The 21,051-nt window shown below is 36.2% G+C and overlaps 1 protein-coding gene across 4 annotated transcripts in view; it reads right to left on the reverse strand.

Moving 5' to 3' along the window:
• The window catches only part of Tbc1d19 (TBC1 domain family, member 19), a 123,683-nt gene that overhangs the window by 5,781 nt on the left and 96,851 nt on the right, over positions 1 to 21,051 (reverse strand). For all 4 annotated transcript variants that reach the window (XM_013518111.1, XM_005392027.2, XM_013518113.1 and 1 more), the window contains 4 exons: positions 12,268 to 12,300; positions 8,767 to 8,876; positions 6,877 to 6,968; positions 1,185 to 1,300 (listed from right to left, as the gene is read on the reverse strand). In XM_013518111.1, the coding sequence (XP_013373565.1) occupies positions 1,185 to 1,300; positions 6,877 to 6,968; positions 8,767 to 8,876; positions 12,268 to 12,300 (351 nt within the window). The remainder of the gene's footprint in view (positions 1 to 1,184; positions 1,301 to 6,876; positions 6,969 to 8,766; positions 8,877 to 12,267; positions 12,301 to 21,051) is intronic.

Consider the following 21,051-nt stretch of genomic DNA (forward strand, 5'->3'; position numbering starts at 1 on the left):
TGAAATTTATTTTCATGTAATCTCTGATTAAATCAAGGGTGAAATTTATTTTCATGTAATCTCTGATTAAATCAAGGGTGAAATTTATTTTCATGATACTTTGTTTTATTCTAATTTTCCCTTTCAAAATGCCACCCAATTACTATAGCCCTCTCTGCATTCAAGGAAATGTTAACAAAATACCTAGAGAATCTTTGTACCATACTTTTCTTCAACTATGCATTATTCCATATCAGCCCAGAGAGGTGATTTCAAATTGTTATAAACTTTAGGTCTGAGGTGGGCAGGACCACTCTGCCAACTTTCTGCTCTTCATCCACTGTTTTGAAAAAATCCTGATTATTATTTGAATTTCTTGATAATCCCAGTGATACAAATAATTGAATTTATTGCACACACAGAAAGCAAAATAGGGGCCAGGTATATAGCTCAGTGGCACAAGTGCCTGCCTGGCAAGCACAAGGACCTCAGTTCGATTCCCTGTACCAAAAAAAAGCAAATATGTTTATTATATAACTAATAAACATATGCCTGGTGTCTTCCTATACAATTACCTTGATATATACCTGTTGTACAAACTACTTAATTATTAAATAGAGATGAGTCTCTGGCTTCCTGGAAAAAAAAAGAAAAATTTTTGGCATGAGAGAATAGCTACATGGGGAAATTCAGCCCCCAGAGAGGAGTACTATTAGCCAAAAGGGAAAGGTTTGCAATTCAATATGAACTGAGACCTAGAAGAGCTGAGATTTCAGCTATGCGGGCCATGAGGCTTAATCTCAGTTTGGATTTCAGGTAGTTGCTGGGAAGGAGTGCAGAACAGCTAGCCAGGGGACCCCAGATAGGACAGAGGTACACCCACACTCTGCCACAGACCCTGTCTGCTGGGAGACAGTGAGCCCTGTCTGCACTAAAAGAGGGGAGCGTGGAAAAGGGAGATCAGGCTTTCTTGGGAGCCAAGAAAAAACAAAACAAACAAAAAACTAGAAATAGATTGGTTTTAGTTTAGACAGAAGTATCAGGAGTGTAGAATCTCAGTGCTTGAACTTCTAAGCCAGATGGCCCTAATAAGATTCATGCATTAGAAATGTCAACTGTAGACTATTTCCAATTACAGTGAGTATTAGAAAGAAATGGGCCTTACTACACAAATACATGTTTGGCAAATAAGCACTTACACTTACCAGCAAGAATTTCCAGAGAGTTGTACCCTAGGATTCTATCCCACAGGAGCAAGAGCTGATCTGTGGCCAAGTATCCAGAAAAAGCGCGAACCATCCACTTAAATGATATGCGAAGTCTGTAGGCAAGGAAAAATGAAATTTAGTTTTACCACTGCATTTTTTTCTTATAGAAAGTCAATATCATGTGACCCCAACCAACTCTATTGTTAAGGCAACTCTTTTGAGTCTTATGTATCACCTGGACATTTAAAAGTTGAGTCCTTTCATAAAATCTGCAAAAGTACAGTGGTGAGAAATTATCAGCTCTCAAGTTGGTGGTCTTAAACCATTAAGGGGAACCATTTTGTATGCTGGGCCCTTCTTCACGTAGAATTTGGCCTTCATAAATAAACTCACCTCTACACTATATTTTTCAGTGTGTGCTCAGTGAGCTGATCTTCTAAAAGTCTTAATTGTCTAGGAAAGCCATGGTACTTTGAATTTTTGTTAAAAATACTTGAAAGAGTATTCAATGGGTTTGTATTTTTTGAGTAAATAGTTATATTATTGTATATCAGTTAAATGGCTGCATAGATGGATAAAATAAAACAACAGGAGATTTAAAGGACCAATATTTTAAAGCTACGAGAGACCTTAGAAATAGATTTTTATTTTAAATCCTTCACTTTAGTGAGGCTATCAGAACTCCAAAAGATCAATGAAAAAACAATTAAATTCCATTTTTGTTACCAAAAACCAAGCAAAATAAACCTACCATCAACAAAGCAAAAACAGAACCCCTAAGATATATGAAATCTCAATATTTATCAGTAGTTTATGTTACAGTTTCTGTCTGAGCTCAGGAAATAAACTCTTTGGCTCTAGAGTCTTAAGAATCAATACCTCCTATTTTCTACTATCTATGAGCATATAAAAATCCCTTGGCTGCCCCGAAGAGGTGCAAGTCAAAACTGTCCTGATAGTATACTGATAAATATCTGTACTATTCTCATAAAAGAGAAAAATAGACCTGAGGACTATCTTGGTTTGTGTCTTATATTAATTCTCTTTTCTATTAATGTTTTTTATTAATTCTCTTAAGACTGAAAAATTAAAAAAAATCCCCAAGTTTCAGAAACTTCTCGATACTGGATAACCACTGATCTACTACAGTATAGCAAAGTACATTTACGCAGTAGTATTGACAAACTTTTTGGTTGGCTTTAAAATGTCTCTTCATAGATACAAAAAAAAACCACCCCTACCTTTTGGCTGTTGGGTATTTTAATACTTAAATAATGCATTTGCTAGCCAGGCATGGTGCTGCACCCCTGTAATCCTAGCACTTTGGGAGGCTGAGGCTGGACGATCACACATTCAAGCCTAGCCAGAGCAGCTCAGCAATTTGGCAAGACTGTCTCAAAACTTTCAAAATGGGGTGCTGGGAGGCAAAGGCCTTAGGTTCAGTGCCTAGTACTACACAAATAGATTGACATCGAACTCTAAATTGTTATCTTCAACTGATTTTGTTTGTTCAAATTCTCATAGGCTTTTATTAGAGGAGTACCTCCTCCCATATAAATAGCACAGCGTCCATTTAAAAAAGCAGGTTACAGAGGTATAACATATGTGTAGCAGAAACTACCCTTATAAATGTGCACTTATGTAAGTTTTATACGAGGAAGAACCAAATGAAAATTATATACAATCACCAAGAAAAAAAATCACAGAAAACAGAGAAACAAACAAGAAGTCAAATTACTGAATAGATCTCACAGGAAAATGACTAAGACTCAGTTAACTTGAGCGTCGTCAAGCAACAGAAAATGTGTAATCTGAATCACAGCCATCAGAAGAAATTATAGAAAAAAAGGATTTAAAAAAAGAATACAACATCAAGGATCTGTGGGATGATTTCAAAAGTCTTAACATTCGTGTTAATGTAATTCCAGAAAAAAAGAAAAATCACTATGGTGCAGAAAAAAATGTTTGAAGGAATAATGCCTGAAAACTCCCCAAATTTGGCAATAGATTCAAGCTCAACAAGCCCCAAACAGAGTAAGCTCAAATAAATCCATGCTTAGATACATAATAATCAAATTTTATCTTTAGCTAAAAACTAAAAATAAAGAACTTGATAGCAACCAGAAAAATACAAGAATTAAAATGACCTCTTCTTGAAATGTTTGGTAGAATTTTCTAGTGAAACTATCCAGGCCTGGAGCTTATTTGAAGATAAATGTGAGTTTTTAAATAATACACATTGTAAATGATATGATATCTATCAAAAATTTTTTCAAAAAAAGTACAAATAATAATCCAACAGTGGAGGTAAAATGGAATAAGAAATGCTCAATTTTCAAAAGTAGACAGGAGAAAAAGGAAAAAAAGTAGAGAACATATGGATCAAGGAAAATTCTAGCTGGATGATTTCAGTCTAACAGTATCAATTACATTAAGTATAAATGATACACAAACACTTCTTAGAAGACAGACTACTGTGCAGGAAGACTGAACTACACTTTTGATTTAAAAAATCCAATTGAAAAATAAAAGCACTGATATTGGATATGTTAAAAGTTAAATAGAAAAGAATATACCATACAAACTGTAATCAAAAGAAAGCTGGAATAGGTATATTATATCAGACATAATAGAGTTATTATTAAGAATAAAGAAGGACATTACTTGATAATAGGAAACAAGCCTCTAAAAACAGACCTTCAAAATACATGAAGTAAAAACATATGTAACAATGAAGACAAAAAACTATAATTGTAGAGATTCTAACATCCATCTCAATAATCAATAGAAAAAGTACATAGAAAATTAATAAGGAAGTTATATAGAAGGCTTGAACATTATGAACACACTTTGTTGCCATTCACAGGATATGCTGTTAGTACTTGTGGAACACAAATTCTTTTCAACTGCATGTGAAACACATGGAACATTTGTCAAGATGGATTGTATTCTGGGTAAAACAACTTTATTTTTTTTTTTTTTTTTTTTTTTTTTGGTTTTTCTCCGGTACCGGGAACCGAACTCACGACCTTGCGCTTGCCAGGCAGGCGCTTTTGCCGCTGAGCTAAATCCCCAGCCCCTGGGTAAAACAACTTTAAAAGTACTGAAACACTATAAAGCATATTGTCTAACCACAAAAGAATTGAAATAAAAATCAATAACAGAAAAATATTATATATTTCAAATATTTGGAAATTAAGCAACACACTTCTATATAACACATAGTCAAGGAGGAAGAGAATTTAAAAAACATTTTGAATGGAATGAAATTTTTAAAATAAATCGGAATTTACTGGGTGGTGGCAAAGTGGCACTTTGTGGGAAACGTATAAATTAATGCTTATTTAGAAAAGGAGAAAAGTCCCAAGTCAATGATCTAACCTGTCTTAAAAAATAGAAAGACAAGAGCAAAAATAAACCTAAGTAAAGAAAGCAGAAAGAAGAAAAGAATAAATATGAGACTAGAATTCTAGAATTCAATGTAAATGAAGCAGAAAAAACAAGAATCAAGAGAACCAAAAAGTGATCCTTTCCAAGATGACTAAACTTCTAGCCAAAATAATCAAGAAAAAGAGATAAGTACTTATCTCTGTAATGAAGAGATAAAGTTGCTATTGATCCAATAGTTATTAAAAGGTAATTAAGAATAATTAGCCAATATTAGGACTTTAACTTGGATAAAATACATAATTAATGACACTCATTCAACCAGAAATGGATAACCTGGGTAGTTCTATAGCTATTAAAGTAACTAAATTAAAAATTAAAAATCTTCTAACAGGATGAATTTTCACTTATGAAAGCCCTTTAAAAATTAATTTTTGGCCAGGCATGGTGGCACATGCCTATAATCCCAGCACTCAGGAGGCTGAGGCAGGAGGATCGCTGCAAATTTGAGGCCAGCCTAGGCTACAAAGTGAGCTCAAGGCCAGCCTGAACTGTATTTCGAGACCCTGTCTCATAAAAAGACCAATAAATAAATAAATAAAATAAAATAAAAATTGATTTTTACCTCTAATTAGAATTTCTATATTTTCTCTTACATTAGAATTTTAATGTGTATCTTAAGTTACTGAAATAAGGTTGTTCCTCTTAACAATTAAAGAGTATAAATAGTCAGAAAAAACACCGGAATTTTAATTTCTATGAAAAAACTAAGTGTATTCAACTTGGTTTTTTAAAAAAAAATCCCAATTATATTCTAATGTTTGTTTTATAATAGTGAAAAAAGAGGTCAGCCTACTACAAGTTTAAGAAAAAAAGATGTGCTCGATATAAAATATTTCTGCTACATTCTTGTTCTATAATCTCAGTCAAGAACAGAATCCTTTTTTAAATAGCTACAAAGGAAAGAATATGAGTTCAAAATTATCTACAGGAGATATGAAATGTTGCTTTATAGTTGGCATTTCTAATCTTTCTGAAGCTCAATTGTACTTCATGAAAAGGAGGTATCATCATACACAGACTTCTACACAGTTCTTCATCAATAATCATTTTATTTTGAAATAACCCCAAGAGGTAGTTAAAATCAGTTAAAATCAATTCCTTTTATTTTAAGATAAAGAAATTGCAGCATATGTAAATTACTAGTTGTACCAGGACGGCACAGCCTAATGAAGATGAAATCTGAAGCTAGGTTGAACTTGCACACACCTCCACTGATCTGCTGTGGATGTGAGTGTGGAGGAGGCTGATACTACTCCGCTCTTTTCTCCACTAACTCCTTTTGCGGCTACAAAGAATTAATTTTCTTATCAAATGCCCTCCTTAATTGGGGCAAACGGTTGCCCAGATATTGATAAATCATTTAGAAAGTCTTGTTGCTTTAGACATTGTTATTTAGAGAGAGGCAGACCCATAAAATTGAAGTCCAAAACTACTTTATATAGTCACCTAGAGCTCATACTGATATCAGCGAACAAAACCCAAACTTCTGGGAGCAGAAATCACAGTACAGCCACTGGCAGGTAATGGACTTGGTCTCTTACAAATGATAGCAAACTTTTTTTTTTATTATTTTAAAGAGAAAAGAACAAAAACATAATAATAAAAACAAAGACAAAAACCAAATAACAACAAAACAATAGAAACGATACAGAATTTCAAAACAGGATGACAGGAAATTAACATTAGTTGTTGTATTACATATTGTTATCTTCAAAGTAGTTGCTCGGAGTACCAGATATAGGTGTGCAAGGTTGATCACACAATTAAACAGTAACTGTTCCTTTCAGTAAGCCCATAGAAATTAGTAGCACGATTACGTTAGCTAAAAGATAGCAAACTTAACTGATGGAATTTTCTTAGGTGAGTCCCTGATAGATTTTGTTCACCCTCACTAATTGCAGCATTATCACACTTTTCAGGGTGTGTTTGCTTCCCCAAATGTTCACATCAGTTTAGGGCTAACACTTTTGATTATGAACAGAAATTACTTCATTTTGGTGATCCTTGCACTAGACACAAAAATCCTACTGAATAAGACTTTCTTAGGATTTTGGTAATTCTTCCAAGAATTTTTTATATAAGGTAGTTATTTACTACTTGAAAGTTGTCTTTTTATTGGGGAAATGGTTAGCTTAATTTCTCTGAAGAATTACTGCGTCTTCATAAGTGCTTTATAATGGTGGGAAAAAAATAGCTTTCTGAAATGAAACTATTCACTTAGGAGAGAGAAAATACTCACGGTTGAGCCCCAATTTCTCGTAGATGGTAAAAGAGTTGCGGAAGATAGGTTTGAAGAAGGGTTTCAAACAGCAAACAGAGTGACACAATACCCTGGATAGAACAATGGATCACAGCAGAGATACAGTGTTTAGTATTTAAAAATTAATTATGCTTATAAATCATCCAAACAGAAAATGAGAAAAACTATCAACTTAAATATTCTTTATATTGTATAAGATGCATTAATAGATCCTTCACACTGTAGTTAAAGTTACAGCTTATGTCAGTTTATGTGTATTTATCCTTGGAGACATACTAGACAGTCTCCTTTTGCTGGCCTTGGTGGCACAAGCCTGTGATCCCAGTACTTAGGAGGCTGAGGCAGGGCGACTCTCATGAGTTCGAGGGCTCCACAGTGAAGCTCCAGGCCAGCCTGAACTACTGAACTACACAGTGAGACTCTGTCTTGAAAAAGAAAAGTGGCTCCTTTTAAATATAATAGGTTTCCCACATAACCCTCTGTTAATACTTGGGGAGTCAAGGCAAACATGACTGTAGAAAGCCCGCTACTCTGACAGCCATGTACTTAGGCCCAGAAAAATCAGGTTTTTTTTTTTTTTTTTTTTCCAACACATGACAATTTTCAGGTATTTCCTGGGGCAGAGCTCCTCACCTCCAACACACACACGTGTGTCTTCCCAGCACCCTCACTCTCTGGGGAAAATCCTCCCTCCCTCTCTCACTCTGTCTCTGAAATCCACCTCCAAAAAGACTGATGCTGACGGCTTGAAATTCCTATCAGGAAGTTTTCAAACAAGAATATTTGATTAGTATGAAGTTTTTGTTTTTCCTAAAATCTACATTTTCTGCAAAAGGGCATTATTTGTAAATTGGAAGAGGTAATTAAGCTGATGGTTTTCAAGGTTGCTTATTATTTGACTGCTCTGAATAAAGTCTTTCTTCCAGCTCGGCATTCCTCTGGGCTGATCTTAGGAAGGAAGTTTTAATCCTCTTTTCGAGTTTCTGAAGAAATAAGGCTGTCGTGGTGCCAGACTGTTCAGTCTGGCTGCAGCCCAGAAGAGACGACTGCCTGTATTATTCCACTCAGTGGAGAAGGGGCAAGGGCAGGGGCACGGCGACCCAGAGCAGCGGCCTGGGGACCAGGGACGTCCAGGTCAGCGCAGGGTCCGGCTCGAGGGCCCCGCGAGCACTGCGCTGCGGGCGTGCCGCAGGCAGCCTTCAACTCTGAAGCATAAAACGGTGTAGAATAGGAGAGTAAAATTCCGAGCTAACAAGGATATTGTATTAGTATTAACTACTATTAGTATTTCTGATTATTCTAGATTACATGGTAACATAACTAAATCACGTTCTTCTAGAGAAAAGCGCGAGATAATTGGGGGTGCTTCATCTGTTTACATGTGAGATCCTAGAACCCTGTAATTTGTCAACTTTGGCTAGCCACGCAGGAGGACAAAACTGGATACAAGGAAAGTAGGGTCTGAGTACCTAGTCTTAAACTAGGAAGATAGAAAACAGTTCTTTAATTTAGCAGTAGTCAGATAGTCTACTCCGGAGAAATTTGACAACCCCGATGTATATTTCCTTACTAACCTCATTTTGTAAATGAGGAAATCAGCAGGTAAACATCTTGCCAAGGATAAATACAGAGTTTCTATGTTTTATCTTTCAATATATAAAACGTTAAATTAAATGTAGTCAGTATGAGAATTTTTCCTCTTTATTATTGAACATTTAAATATTTTTTCAGCTCTTTCATCATCCTACAGAAACATGTGTTGGACATCATAAATTAAAATTTGTTGCTTTATAATTTAATAGCACAGTAGACTTTCTTACAGCAAAGGATAGCTTATAGTCTCACTTGATCCAGTTTCTACTGACTTACAGAGGGGTGAGAAGAGATGGAATGGAGTCTGAAGAAGAAACGCACATACATCTCTCGGAACGTCTGATACAGTTTATAAGGTTCATGGTACAGAAAGCAAAGCGGTGCAACTGAAAGAAGAAGACATTCACAGATAATACTGCAGAACTACTGAAATGTAAAAATAAGCCCTTGAAAATGGAAAAATACATCAGTATTTTACAACCATCAGCCACTTAAAAGTTCAAAATCATCCATACATTACATGCACATGTCAAAGTTCAAATAACTATTAAGCATTATAAAGAAGGGAGAGTAAATTGTAAATAAGTATAAGCTCAGTAGTACACTAAAAATAATACAATGGAATTATATACAAATACTAAAAATTCAAAATAAGGTTGCATAAAGTCATGTCCTCTTCTAGAAATTGAAATAGAAAATGACAATCATGCAACTCATTTTTCTTTGTCTCACAAAGAATTCAAGCCACTTTTCAAAGCTTTTATTTTTGAAAGCCAGATAAATAAAAAACAAAATGATTTCTGACAACTTTAGAATCAACTTCTTCAATTAATTTAATTTGAAAATACAAATTTTCAGTATATACTATACTGGCACATCTCTATGCATCAGACAGTTTTCACTGACAAAATAAAACAACCCTCGGGAAGAGGGCTTACTTCTTTAGTGAATGTAGGACTATACTTCATTTTACCCCTATTTCTTGGCCTTTAGCCATCCGACAGCTGGATGTCAGAAAGCACTGTCTTGGAGACTGACCTGGAGTTGGCTCCTGACTATTCTATGCCGACAGCCTGGTCACACTTCCCATCTTTTCACATCTCATAGGTATCAGGCAGCTTTTATGCCCTTAGAATGCATATATAAAAAGCTGCAGTACCTAAATGTTAATTTTAACAAGAATTCCTTGTTTACCAGTAATTTCAAACAATATAAATTGGACAATAAGAAGTTCTGGGGTTCTATAAATATCTGAGGCCAGTGGGCATTAAGAAAGCAGGATATATAGGAGGTCAGTTTAGCTCTCTTCTTATTAACAAAATGAGAGGAAAAGTGGTAAAATATTTTAAATGTTTACAATCACAAAATTCAGTTATGTTAGATAAAGGGTAGTGTGCAGTATTACTGAATGTACTCTCTGAAAATTAGGATTGCAAATGAAAAATTCGCTTTTTCTGAAGGGCAAAAGAGTAATTACTTTTAGGGGAGTTAATACCTAAGTAAATATGAAAATTATATACACTACTCATGTATTTTATATATAGATATAAAATTTTAAAATATATTTTTCCACTTCAAAGCTAGTTTTAAAAACATATAAAATAAGTGTTTATTTATTAAAATAGCCGAAATTAGGGTGTCCTATGTATTTTTAAGGAGTAATCCATGTTCTGTTAGGTTCAGTGGCACATGCCCGTAATCCCAGCAGTTGGGAGGATGAGGGAAGAGCATCCCCATGAGTTCGAGGTCAGCCTGAAGTACATAGTCAGTTCAAGGCCAGCTTGAACTACATAGTGAGACACTGTCTCAAAAAAAATTCATGTTCTAATTGAAATAACATAAGAAAAAGTAACATACAGCACTAACACATGGTATTAATATAAATTTAAAATGAAAGTTTTAGAATTTATATTTTCAAAATGATGAATGCATTATCCTGTAATTTAAAAAATTTTACTGACATATAAGAACCTGTAATCTGAGTGTGACTATTAATGGTCATTTTCATTATAGAAATGCTGAGAAATTTAAAATAAAACATTTCTACAAACATATATAACACGAAATTGTAACAACTATTGAAGTTAACACAATTACTTATGTTGAATTCCCACATATGGCTAAAAAATGGAGAATTTTTAGTTCATTATACATAATATGTAAGAAGTCTACATGACTTAATTTTTAACTATCTTTTACTATCTGGTTCTTCCACAGAAATAAGTTTAGCTCATTAACTTGTACTGTAGGAATTTATGAAATTATATTATACACTTATAATCTGTATAAATGAAACAGAAAGTAGTTCAGAGAAAAGTTTTGAATGGATTTTTAAAAGAGGTATTATAGTTTTAAAAATATAAAAATTAAAACTGAAGCAGCAAAGTTCTAACCAGAGTTCCACAGAGGTGAATTATAAGTATTCTACTATATTGATTCTAATTAGTTGCTGCTAAAGTATTTGAGAATGCTTAAAATAGTTTTCTAAATGGTATTCATAACCTCTGTATCAAACATTTTGTACAATGTACTGTATTTCCTTAACAAAGTTCTTCCCCTTGGATGTATAAATCTTAGCCCATTAAATGATCATGAATTTGCACAGGCAGAGCCTGACTCAACACGGAATGTTGAACAAAGAATTGTTAGACTTAAACTTTCATGACAAAAAGTAGCCTTCAAATCATTCAAGTATATCTAAAAATATTTACTTGAAAAATTTTTGCAGTTGGAATTATTCAAATAAAAACATAAAAGATCTTACACTTTTATTATTAGAAGTAAAAATTTATATGCCTAAACTTTTTAGATTCTGTTTTAGAATCTGTTTTAGATTCCTCACATATCTATAAAAGAGAAATATGCTGGACGACCAGTGTCCTATTAAATGTTATGAAATTTTGCTCAAAAGAGTTAGGATAGTACATTACAAAGATTCTGAGCAACCCATCAAGCTAGCACAATGTAAAGTCCCTACGCAGCCTACATCCTCTTCACTATATTCTCAGTTTAAATTTTATGGCATCAACCATGACTGTCTAATGTTGAAGATGAAGGTGCTTTTCACAAATAAAAGCACTAATTTCTTGTCCCAAAAGTGAAGCATTAAAGTGTTTCTTTTCATTCTAAAGGTGAGAGGTAGAAATAAAGAGAACAACACTAACAAGTTTAATTATACTACATAAAAATTTAAAATTTAAGTGACATTAAGGCACTGAGCTTTCCTCTGGCCAATCTTAGGGAAGCCTTTCCTTTCTTCATTCAGCGACAGTGTGAAGACCAAAGGGCGCTCAGCTCTCAAGCCTGCGTATGTGTTTTTCCGAGGGTGACTGAATGTGCTAATGCACCTGCTACCGTGCACACAGGAGGCTGGAAAAATCCTGAGTTCAGACTCAGTGTTGTCCCCTTCAGATTCTTTCTGACTTACTACTTTTAAAAAGAGATTCATGTAAGAATTAGTTCAGGGATTTAAGCAGTCTAGCTTAGCACCTACTACAGCTGAACATTAACATGTACCTCTACTCCATTGAATTAGAAGATAGTGAACCTCTGAAAAATTTTTATAGTATGTTCTAATTCCAATCTGCCAAACAATCAACACATAAAAATTGACCCTTTATTTTCAGTTTTTTAATTGGACATTTGAACAAATTCTAAACTCAATGTTTAAATATGTTCATAATAATTTGTTAAGTGTGTAAGTAATGTGATACACAGTGTTTTTATGTTTAAATTTCATAAAGTATAATAAAAACAATATTTTAAAGCCCAACTTACCATACATTGAAAATCCATGAAAAGGGATTACACCTAAAAGATAAAAAAGAATTTCTTTTCAATAAGTAGCATGCCTCTGCTTGTCAGGTAAACTTTAATGGATAACAATTGCTATTGCCTATTTTTTGCTTCAACTTTGTTCATGAATGTCAGAAAGACTTAGGGATGGTAACTGATAAGTTTTTATATACCTTTAGAAAAGCAAACTAGAAGTTCAAATGTATATCCAATTAATTTTCTATTAATAATATAGTGCAATTACAAACTGAATGTGTATACACGCGCACACACACACACACACACACACACACACACACCCCTGACAAGGCAGATCACAGACTCAAGTTTAAGAATTAATGATAGCAGTATCACACAAAGTCAATAGATAGTGTCCCTTCTGAAACAACTTCATTCTGTTCATTAGAATCCAATCTGCTAACGGATTAGTGAGCTTTAAAAGGCACCTCTTTGAAAACATCACTTTAAAGAAAACACCATGGATGTTTAATGAACCTTCTAAAAATTACATAATAGATGTGGGTTACAAGAAGTACTGGCAGAAATATGGCACAAAGTCAATACTATAATCTTTGGCAAGAATTATACACAAGTAAAGTAAACATCCTTTTCAAAGAAATATGCAAAGCTTAACTTACTGTGCTAAACATTTTGTCACATTCTAAGTGAAAATGTACAGCCTAGGCTCAAAACAGAATTTCTCTAATAAATACCACTGTGTATCTAACAGTGTACTAAATCAGGCTGCAAACATTACAGGAGAAAGCTGAGAGGTTTCCTTTTGAAATATAGTGCAGAAATTCTTTATTCATCCGACATGTTCAGAGGGAAAACTTTGGTGCTGGCGGGTCACCTATAGTAAGTTCTAAGAAATGATAATTGACTTTCTGCTTAAAATACATCCCAAAGTAGAGGATGCATTAATTCCTAATGCAACAACACAATACTGACAAGTTTAAGTTGGGGACTTACTCTCACACTAAGTCAAGTTCTGGTTCCTGGAATGCCAATTTCTTATTCCTAGTTCTGACCACAAATGTCACGAAGAAAAAGTCTAATTTATCAACATCAGTTTATAAAAAAAAAATTCAGAAATGTTTGCTCTTTCCCAGTGCCATTGCCATGAGAATTTTTTGCTGACAGTTTATGAGTTTTTTTAATTGCTCCACAGATGAAGTGGGTTTAAACTACTTTCCTATTTTGTTTTTCTCTGGACAAGCTACAGTTCAACACAGTCCTTCAAGTAGATGACTAAAATCCCTAAGTATTTTTCCTCCTACATACTCTACAGCTAAGACAGTGCATTTGAGCAGTTGTTTCTGGACCTAAGTAAAGGATTATATTCTTATCTCCGTCACAGTTCTTATTTGGTGAGCCATTCCAACTGGAGATAACTCTGAGTTCTCATTCTGTTATCTAATGTGTTCCTTATTCTTCTTGGTTCCACATTACTGGAAAATTTGATATGTACACTATCTATGTTCTCATCAAAAGCAATATAAAAGTGCTGAACAAGACAGGGCAAGGATAGTAATTGTCACTAGAAACCTCCTTTCATGTTGCTATCAGTTCATTAATCAGCACTCTAGTGCAGCAGGCGAAGAGCACGAGTGGGTGCCAGCCAGACTTGCTTGGCTTCGCCTGGCTTTGTCACCTAAAAGCTTTGTGTACCTTCGGGTAAGTTTCTTAACTTCCCTAAGCTTCAGTTTCCTTATCTGTAAATCAGAGATAATGCTAGAAACTACATAGTAAAGTTGAGATAATGGCTGTGGCTTAGCCACTTTGGCGTGCAATAAATGCTGACTGTTGGTATTAACATTCATAATCTAGTTTATATTTCTTTGTTGATTCTAAAATTAATTTTATAAAAAAAATAGTATGAGGAAATGCAGTTACGATTCTCAACTGGTTTACCAGGCCAACCAGCTTTAGAAATCTGTGCAGATCACTTTTAAGCTTTGCAAGCTGTAATTCTCAGGACCCACCTGTCCCCATTTTCCCCTAGTCTTCTAGCACGCTGCTCAGATTTAAACTGTCCAACTCTGGCTGAACACTTTGACATATCAATTTCTTGTTCATCTTTCTGATTAGCCAACCTACCCTTTAAAAATGTTTCCACTTTTCAAGTGCTTAACATCTGCTTTAGACCTTACTTCCCTCATATTAGGAGGCCAATGACATCGACACAAACGCTCTCACTTGCCTTTTATATTGCATGTTTTCCTCACTCGTAGTCTTCGAGGGGGAAATATCCCTTTGCTTTTTTAGAGATAACATCTGCACCTGGGCTGTGAATCCTGAATCCTTAATGTTCACAGGTACTGGCAGCTAAGGTGTGTCCTGTGAGCTAAGAATGGCTTTTATAGTTTTAAAGATTATTTATAAAAACAACAAATAATATGGAACAGAGACTGTGACCCGGAAAACTTAAAATATTTACCTTCTGGCTGGTTCAGAGAAAAAGTCTGCAGTCTCTGCTTTGGAATCCTAGTGCACCAGTTACCCCACCCATATACATCATTCAACAAATATGTATTGAGTCTCTACTATGTGTCATTACTGTGAGGGCTGGAGCTGACCTTTTATTGCGGAAAGAAAAATCATGATCAAATAAGTGAATGCGTGTCAGATAAGTGCTAAGAGCTATAAAGAAAAATAATGGAAGGAAGAGGAATAATGGGGGAGGTCCAGGGTGGGAGAGGGTGGAGATCATCCTGATAAAAGAGCCATGGAACGCTTGGAGGTGAGAAGCCGCTGGTAACGGGTGACCTGGAAGCTCTGGCTTCATGCGATGACTGTCACAGACAGGAAAAGTGCACCACCCATAGCCAGTCTGACAGTGGGAGGGTGGGATCTGCTCTTCACTCCTAATGGAGGCACAGAGACAAGCGATGGGTAAGTCTTATCAAAACATGCGCATCTTTAGTCTCTCCTATTTCACTCCGACCATTCAGGCAAGGACATTATAACTCTCCTCACTGTTACTGCTTGTGTTTAGATGGCCCCCAAAGCTTCAGGCAGTCATGGGTGGGGCTTTTTCAGAGGTCGCTGGATCTAGAGTGTGTGACACTGGAATTGATTCATGGTGCGGTGCTAGGATCAAGGACATAGGATTAAGGACGTGAGTGCTACCTGCCCGGAGTAGCCTGAATAGAAAGCTATGGTCAGCCCTGTTGCTTTGCTACCCTCAGGCCATCATGATCTGTTTCTCTTCTGTGATGCCACCCTGCCTTGGAGCCTGCTGAGGATGGACTAAAACCTCTACAAATTGTGAATAAGGTAAACCTTTCCTCCCTTTACTTGTGGGTGTTGGGTATTTTGTCTCAGCAATGAGAAAAGTAACTAAGACACTCATATATCATCATTATCAAAAGTCCATTATAATCTCTTTCCTACCTTCAAAGCCACGCTTAATTAAAAAAACGACAACAACTGTATATTCACTACCTTGACTTCCTCATAACCCTCACACACTTGCAAACTAATTTGTAAGCCTGTGGCCCTAACTTCTGATCAGTAAATCCAAGGGTCTCCTCTTGTCATGTGGTGTAGTTAATGGCCTCACAGCAACTGAAAGTCCCTCGTCAAACTTCGCCCTACCGTGATACCAATGACTCTATGCAGATCAGCTTCCATGCATTCCAGAAACTTCCGCTGTCCAATTTTTTTGACCTTTGTTTGTTTTGGTTAATTATGTCTTCTGTCCACTCACATATAGCTATGGCTGAAGATAATGTCACACTTGCTTTCCTTCTCCTTCTACCAGTATTCTCATCATTAACTTATAGTCCAAGCTAAAAAGCCCAACAGCCAAAGCCCCTTTTGATCACTGCGTTTATAAAGGAGTCACTGCCTCCTTTGTCATCTAGGGAAGAAAACTCTGCAATGTTCTTTTCTCTAGTTCTTCCTCAGTCCTGATACCTAAATGTGTTAGGTTCCTTTTTGGTCCTTGTAAGAGAGCAAGTACTTAATTCTTCAGTCTAATGTCAGCAGCTTCATTGCTTTTCTTTACATCACGAATATACTGCTATCCTTCCAAACTGACTGCCATCCCCCTGAGTAGAGAACACAGGGCCTCCCCGCTGGCCAGCCCTATCCCTGACCCACTCCTTCAAGAGTACAAATAATGCTTCTCCTGGAAAGATCTTCCTGCCCATCCCTGCCCCCTCACCCCAGGCAACTCATTAAGGAGTACTCTGTATCAGCCAACTTGCCTGGATGAAGGTGCTCCTCTGTGCTCTAGAAAACGCCGCACAGTTCTGGTTCTGCCACTTTCTGTCAGGAGACATTCAGGGAGGTCAACTTGTTTCCTCATCTAAAACCGCTCTTAGACTAAGGGAGACCCACTTGTGCTGAGGTCCCTGCTCTGGCTTGTACTCCTCTCTCCCACAGCCCAAGTCTCCACTTGCAGGTCACACCCAGGGACCCAGGACTCTGAAATTTCCAGCCCAAAGACACTGAAGCCAGCTTCTGGTGCTTGCATGTTTTCTTTGGTGGGGCCACTGTCCTGAGAGCATATGCTCCAGGACGCAGAGGTAGCCGAAGGGGCCATCTGTGGACACATGAAGCTTGCAGAGATGAGAGGGGTGTGGGGATGCTACAGGCCACGGACTTCTGAGAAGTCTGAGAATTCTGAATCTGAACCTGGCCTTCCAGATTGTTATGAAGGTATATGTATCAAGGCAAGAAAACAAAGTAAACAGTTTGTCCGTAACTTTGAAATATTTTGAATATTTAGACTTATGATAGGTAGATCCCATTTCTGCTACTGCCTTGGGGCCCAGTAAAGGCTAAGGATAGAGTTGTCTTGGTCTAGTGACAGCAGCCATGAGATGGTGATGATGAAGTAGGATAATGCATGTACATGGCAAAATACTTGACCCCAAAGTCAGCACTTAATACGTTATTTTCCTGCCCTTATCTTACTGTCCTATACCAGTTTTTATTTCTCTCTTTCCTAACAGAATAAATCCTTTGAATGCAGGAACTATTTCTTATTTATCCCTATCCCCAGGGTAAGTATAGTGCTCACAATATGATAAGTATTTACTAAGTACTTGCAGAACAAGTATAGGAAAGCCCTGGAGAACCTGCCTCTACTGTTTTCTAGCTTGTTATATTCTTGCCTATTTCCAGAGCTCATAAGTATCATCTAACAATGTGTCTGAAGTAAATGCAGAAAAATTTGTGACCCGCAGAAAATATATGAAGCACTTTATATATGAAGCACTGTATATAGGAAGCACTTTCAATAGTAAGATTCTTTTCCAACTTAAAAGTGCTCTGCTTTTTAGAAACTAAATTTTGGAAGCAGATTAGGGTGACAGTGAAAGCCGTTGTGCGTTCCTGATGACACCACAGTCATCCGCTCCAGGTCTCGAGGGCACTCAGGAGGACAGCAGAGCCCGCCCTTCTTCAGGCCTCCGCTCTCTCCAGTGGGTCACTGGGTCTCCCTGTGAACACCCTTCCTTCATTCGCAAGTTTCCCCGCTGCTGCTGCATTGTATTTCTTTTGCTAATTATCAACTAAGCAAATAATACAGGTTATCTGTGTCTTCAAAGTTTTCTAAAATAAACATGTCGACGTGAGAGAAAAATAAGTTAAATAAATACAGGCATATTTTGATATCTTATGGAAATATAAGTAGATATTACCGTTCTAAATACCAAACCTCAAAGTATATTGCTATTATATAAAACACTTATATTCTTACTCAAAAACAATTTTACTTCTTCTGTTAAACCAATGCAGTGGGTACATTAACCCCAACCAGCAGATTAAGGTAGTTAGAAATAAACACACTATTATCACATTTATTACTACTTTCATCTTCTACAAATACTAAGGATCTAAGAGCATAGACACACCTTAGGACAAGGCACTTTTAATAAGGAATGCTACAATGACTGAATAAGTGAATTGCAAAAATGTATGCGTATACTAAGACTACCTGCGTCTAGGCCCACTTTCACTACATTTTTCCCCAAGTTCTGAAATCTAGTTGTTCCACAAACTACTAGGTTATAAGTTATCTGAAGCAAGGGCCACATTTCATGCTGTATATTATCTTCAGCATCTACAAGTGAGATGGTACATGTGCTTGATGTAAATTTGAGCATTTATAAAGGCTCAAAGAAAATATTAATGCACATAACTATTTATGAATAATTAAGATAAACACAGGAGGCTCTTGATAACTCAATTTCAAAAAGATAAAGATCAATGAAGTCATGCAGATATAAACTTAAATTCTGTGTGACTTTGGGCAGGTTAGCAACCTCTCTCTACTCACATTTTCATTTCTGAAAATGAAGATAAATAATACCATAGCCACTGGGCTGCACGAAAGCACAAGTGAGTGAAGGTTTGTAAAGTGCACCGTATAATGACAAACACATTTCAGATGCTCAATAACCTTAGCTGTTTTGTGCTCTCAGAAGGCAGGTACCACATTTAAGTATGAGCGTAAACCTACAGAAAGAAATATTTTTGGCTTGAATTAGCTATGAAGAGTACACTGTAGTCAGGGCCTGCAGCCCCTAAAAAGCCTACACAGTCTGCTTTGTTGAAGAAGGACAAAGTCAAATCCTGGCAAACACAAGCAGGAGGCCTAGGAAGTGGTGAAGAATCTATTAGCACGCTAGGGTGCATACCACACGGAACATTCCTTTGATCTTAGAGGTTGTCATGTTCTTGGCCAGGTTTTCCAAAATCCTTTCCTTTGCCTTTCATCACTTCAGCCTTTCAAGGGTCAAACTTCTTTCACCTGGTTGCCATCCAAGAGTGTGCTTCCAATAGGCATTAGGATGCTGAGGACGCACCCCCTGTCTGACCTCAAAGTTCTACAAATCTGCTATGTGTAATTGTTTTAAGGTCCTTGCCTTCCTTTATGAAAAAAGTCTAACATATTAATTGGCTATACTATTCATGAATACAGGAATGATTTCATAGGCCTTTGACAAAGCTCACAATGGTAAGCCCTGTCAACAAAAATAAATCTTGAACAAGATGAGCTATAAATAGTAAATATGACTCAGAAAATGCCCTCAACATTAACATGCTTTGCACTTACTAAATATTTTCCCTTTCTTTCCTCACTGTCCCTATGACTCTCACATCTGATCCACTTCAACTTCATGCCAGTTGAAAATAAACTGTTATACTCTTCCATCTGCGATTACTTTGTATAGTTTATTTAATTCACTGGCTGAAATAATCATTTCCTCTGTTTATTCTTATTCCACATATAACCAACAAGTAGAGATTAGGACAGTGGATAACTTATTTTCTAGCTATTTCCATTATCTCTCTGAATCAAACCTTCAGACTATGATGTTGTTACTTTATTTTCTGTAATTAACATTTTCTAAAACATTATCATTTTTAAGTATCAGTCTAAAAGCATATTTGAAATAAAATTTTAATGAAATTTACAACTTATGTCTAAATTTATCCTTCAGAAGGATTTGGGGTACAAGATATTTTTTATTTATTTGTAATTAATATAGATGATAAAGTACATTGATACTTATCACCTCTATACTGCAAGGTGATTTGGGGTAATATATTTTAATGATTTCTTCCAACAGTCTTCCTAACACAGTACAGTATCCTGTGTACTGTAAGACGTTTAGCCATGCCTCACACTCCTCCAGATTGTGACAAGTCTTCAGACATTGCCAAATGTTCCCTGGTGTGTGTGTGTGTGTGTGTGTGTGTGTGTGTGTGTGTGTTAGGGGGAATGACTCAGAGTCTTGAAACTTCTCTACTCAAAGTTCTCTAGCAATTAAAATTATTTTTCCTCTCTGGCCAGAAATAAATTATATTAACAAATTATGATTTTAAACTCACTTATACTTTATTCTCCATCAGATTTATGTGTATTTTTCTTGTAAGTCTAGGAAAAAAATCTCCCTTATTCTTACTTCTTTATGTTCTTTTATGTTCCTTCCCTCATTAGTTTGACTCAGACATGTTCACTGAGCACAGACTTCATGCCATGCATGATTCTAGGTGCTGAATATTACCGAAAACTATGAAGCTCCTTGTTCTCCTGGAGCCCACTATATAGGGATACCTTTCTTCTACACAACAGTCAGGGTAGCCTTTTGAAAGCATTAATCAGGAATTGGAGGACAGTCATCACCAAGAGCAGTAAAGTAGGGTACATATTCCCAAATTCTATTTTTTCACTAAGGCAATGGTGAAGCTGATAAAAATGTTAGAATCAACTTTTTTAAACTGTAGAATTTAATTTTAAAAATTTAAAACAATCAAGAGAGTGCTTAATAAAGAGAAACTTTTGATGAGAGAGTATTATGGCATTTTAATTTTGCCCACCTACTATTCCCTACTTTCTAGCTTGGCAAGAACCAGGAAGAGAGCAGCCCACAGTCCTGGTGTAGCTTGGCAGTGCAAGAGGGAACAATACAGAGCTTGTGTGTGTGTGTGTATATATATACATATATATATACACATACAAGCACAACTTATGTCTAAGTTTATTGTGCTTATGTGTTTTGACTTGTCTAGCAGCTACCTAAGGGACTGGCTCACATTTACTTTTGTTATATTTGCCTAGTCTAAGAGTTTTCTCAGGACCGAGTGGCCTGCCAGGCAGCATTTGTCAAGAGCATTTAAAGGCAAATAATTAGCTGCCTCCCCTGGCAGAAAGATTAACAAATGGGGCAAGTAGTAGACAGATTGTAAAGCAAAGGAAGGAAGAGGCTGGGGAAGGAGCTACATGAGGGAAGAAGGGCTTGAAAA

The sequence above is a fragment of the Chinchilla lanigera genome, unplaced genomic scaffold, assembly GCF_000276665.1.
Source record: "Chinchilla lanigera isolate Chin_1 unplaced genomic scaffold, ChiLan1.0 scaffold00042, whole genome shotgun sequence".
NCBI classification, from domain to species: domain Eukaryota; kingdom Metazoa; phylum Chordata; class Mammalia; order Rodentia; family Chinchillidae; genus Chinchilla; species Chinchilla lanigera.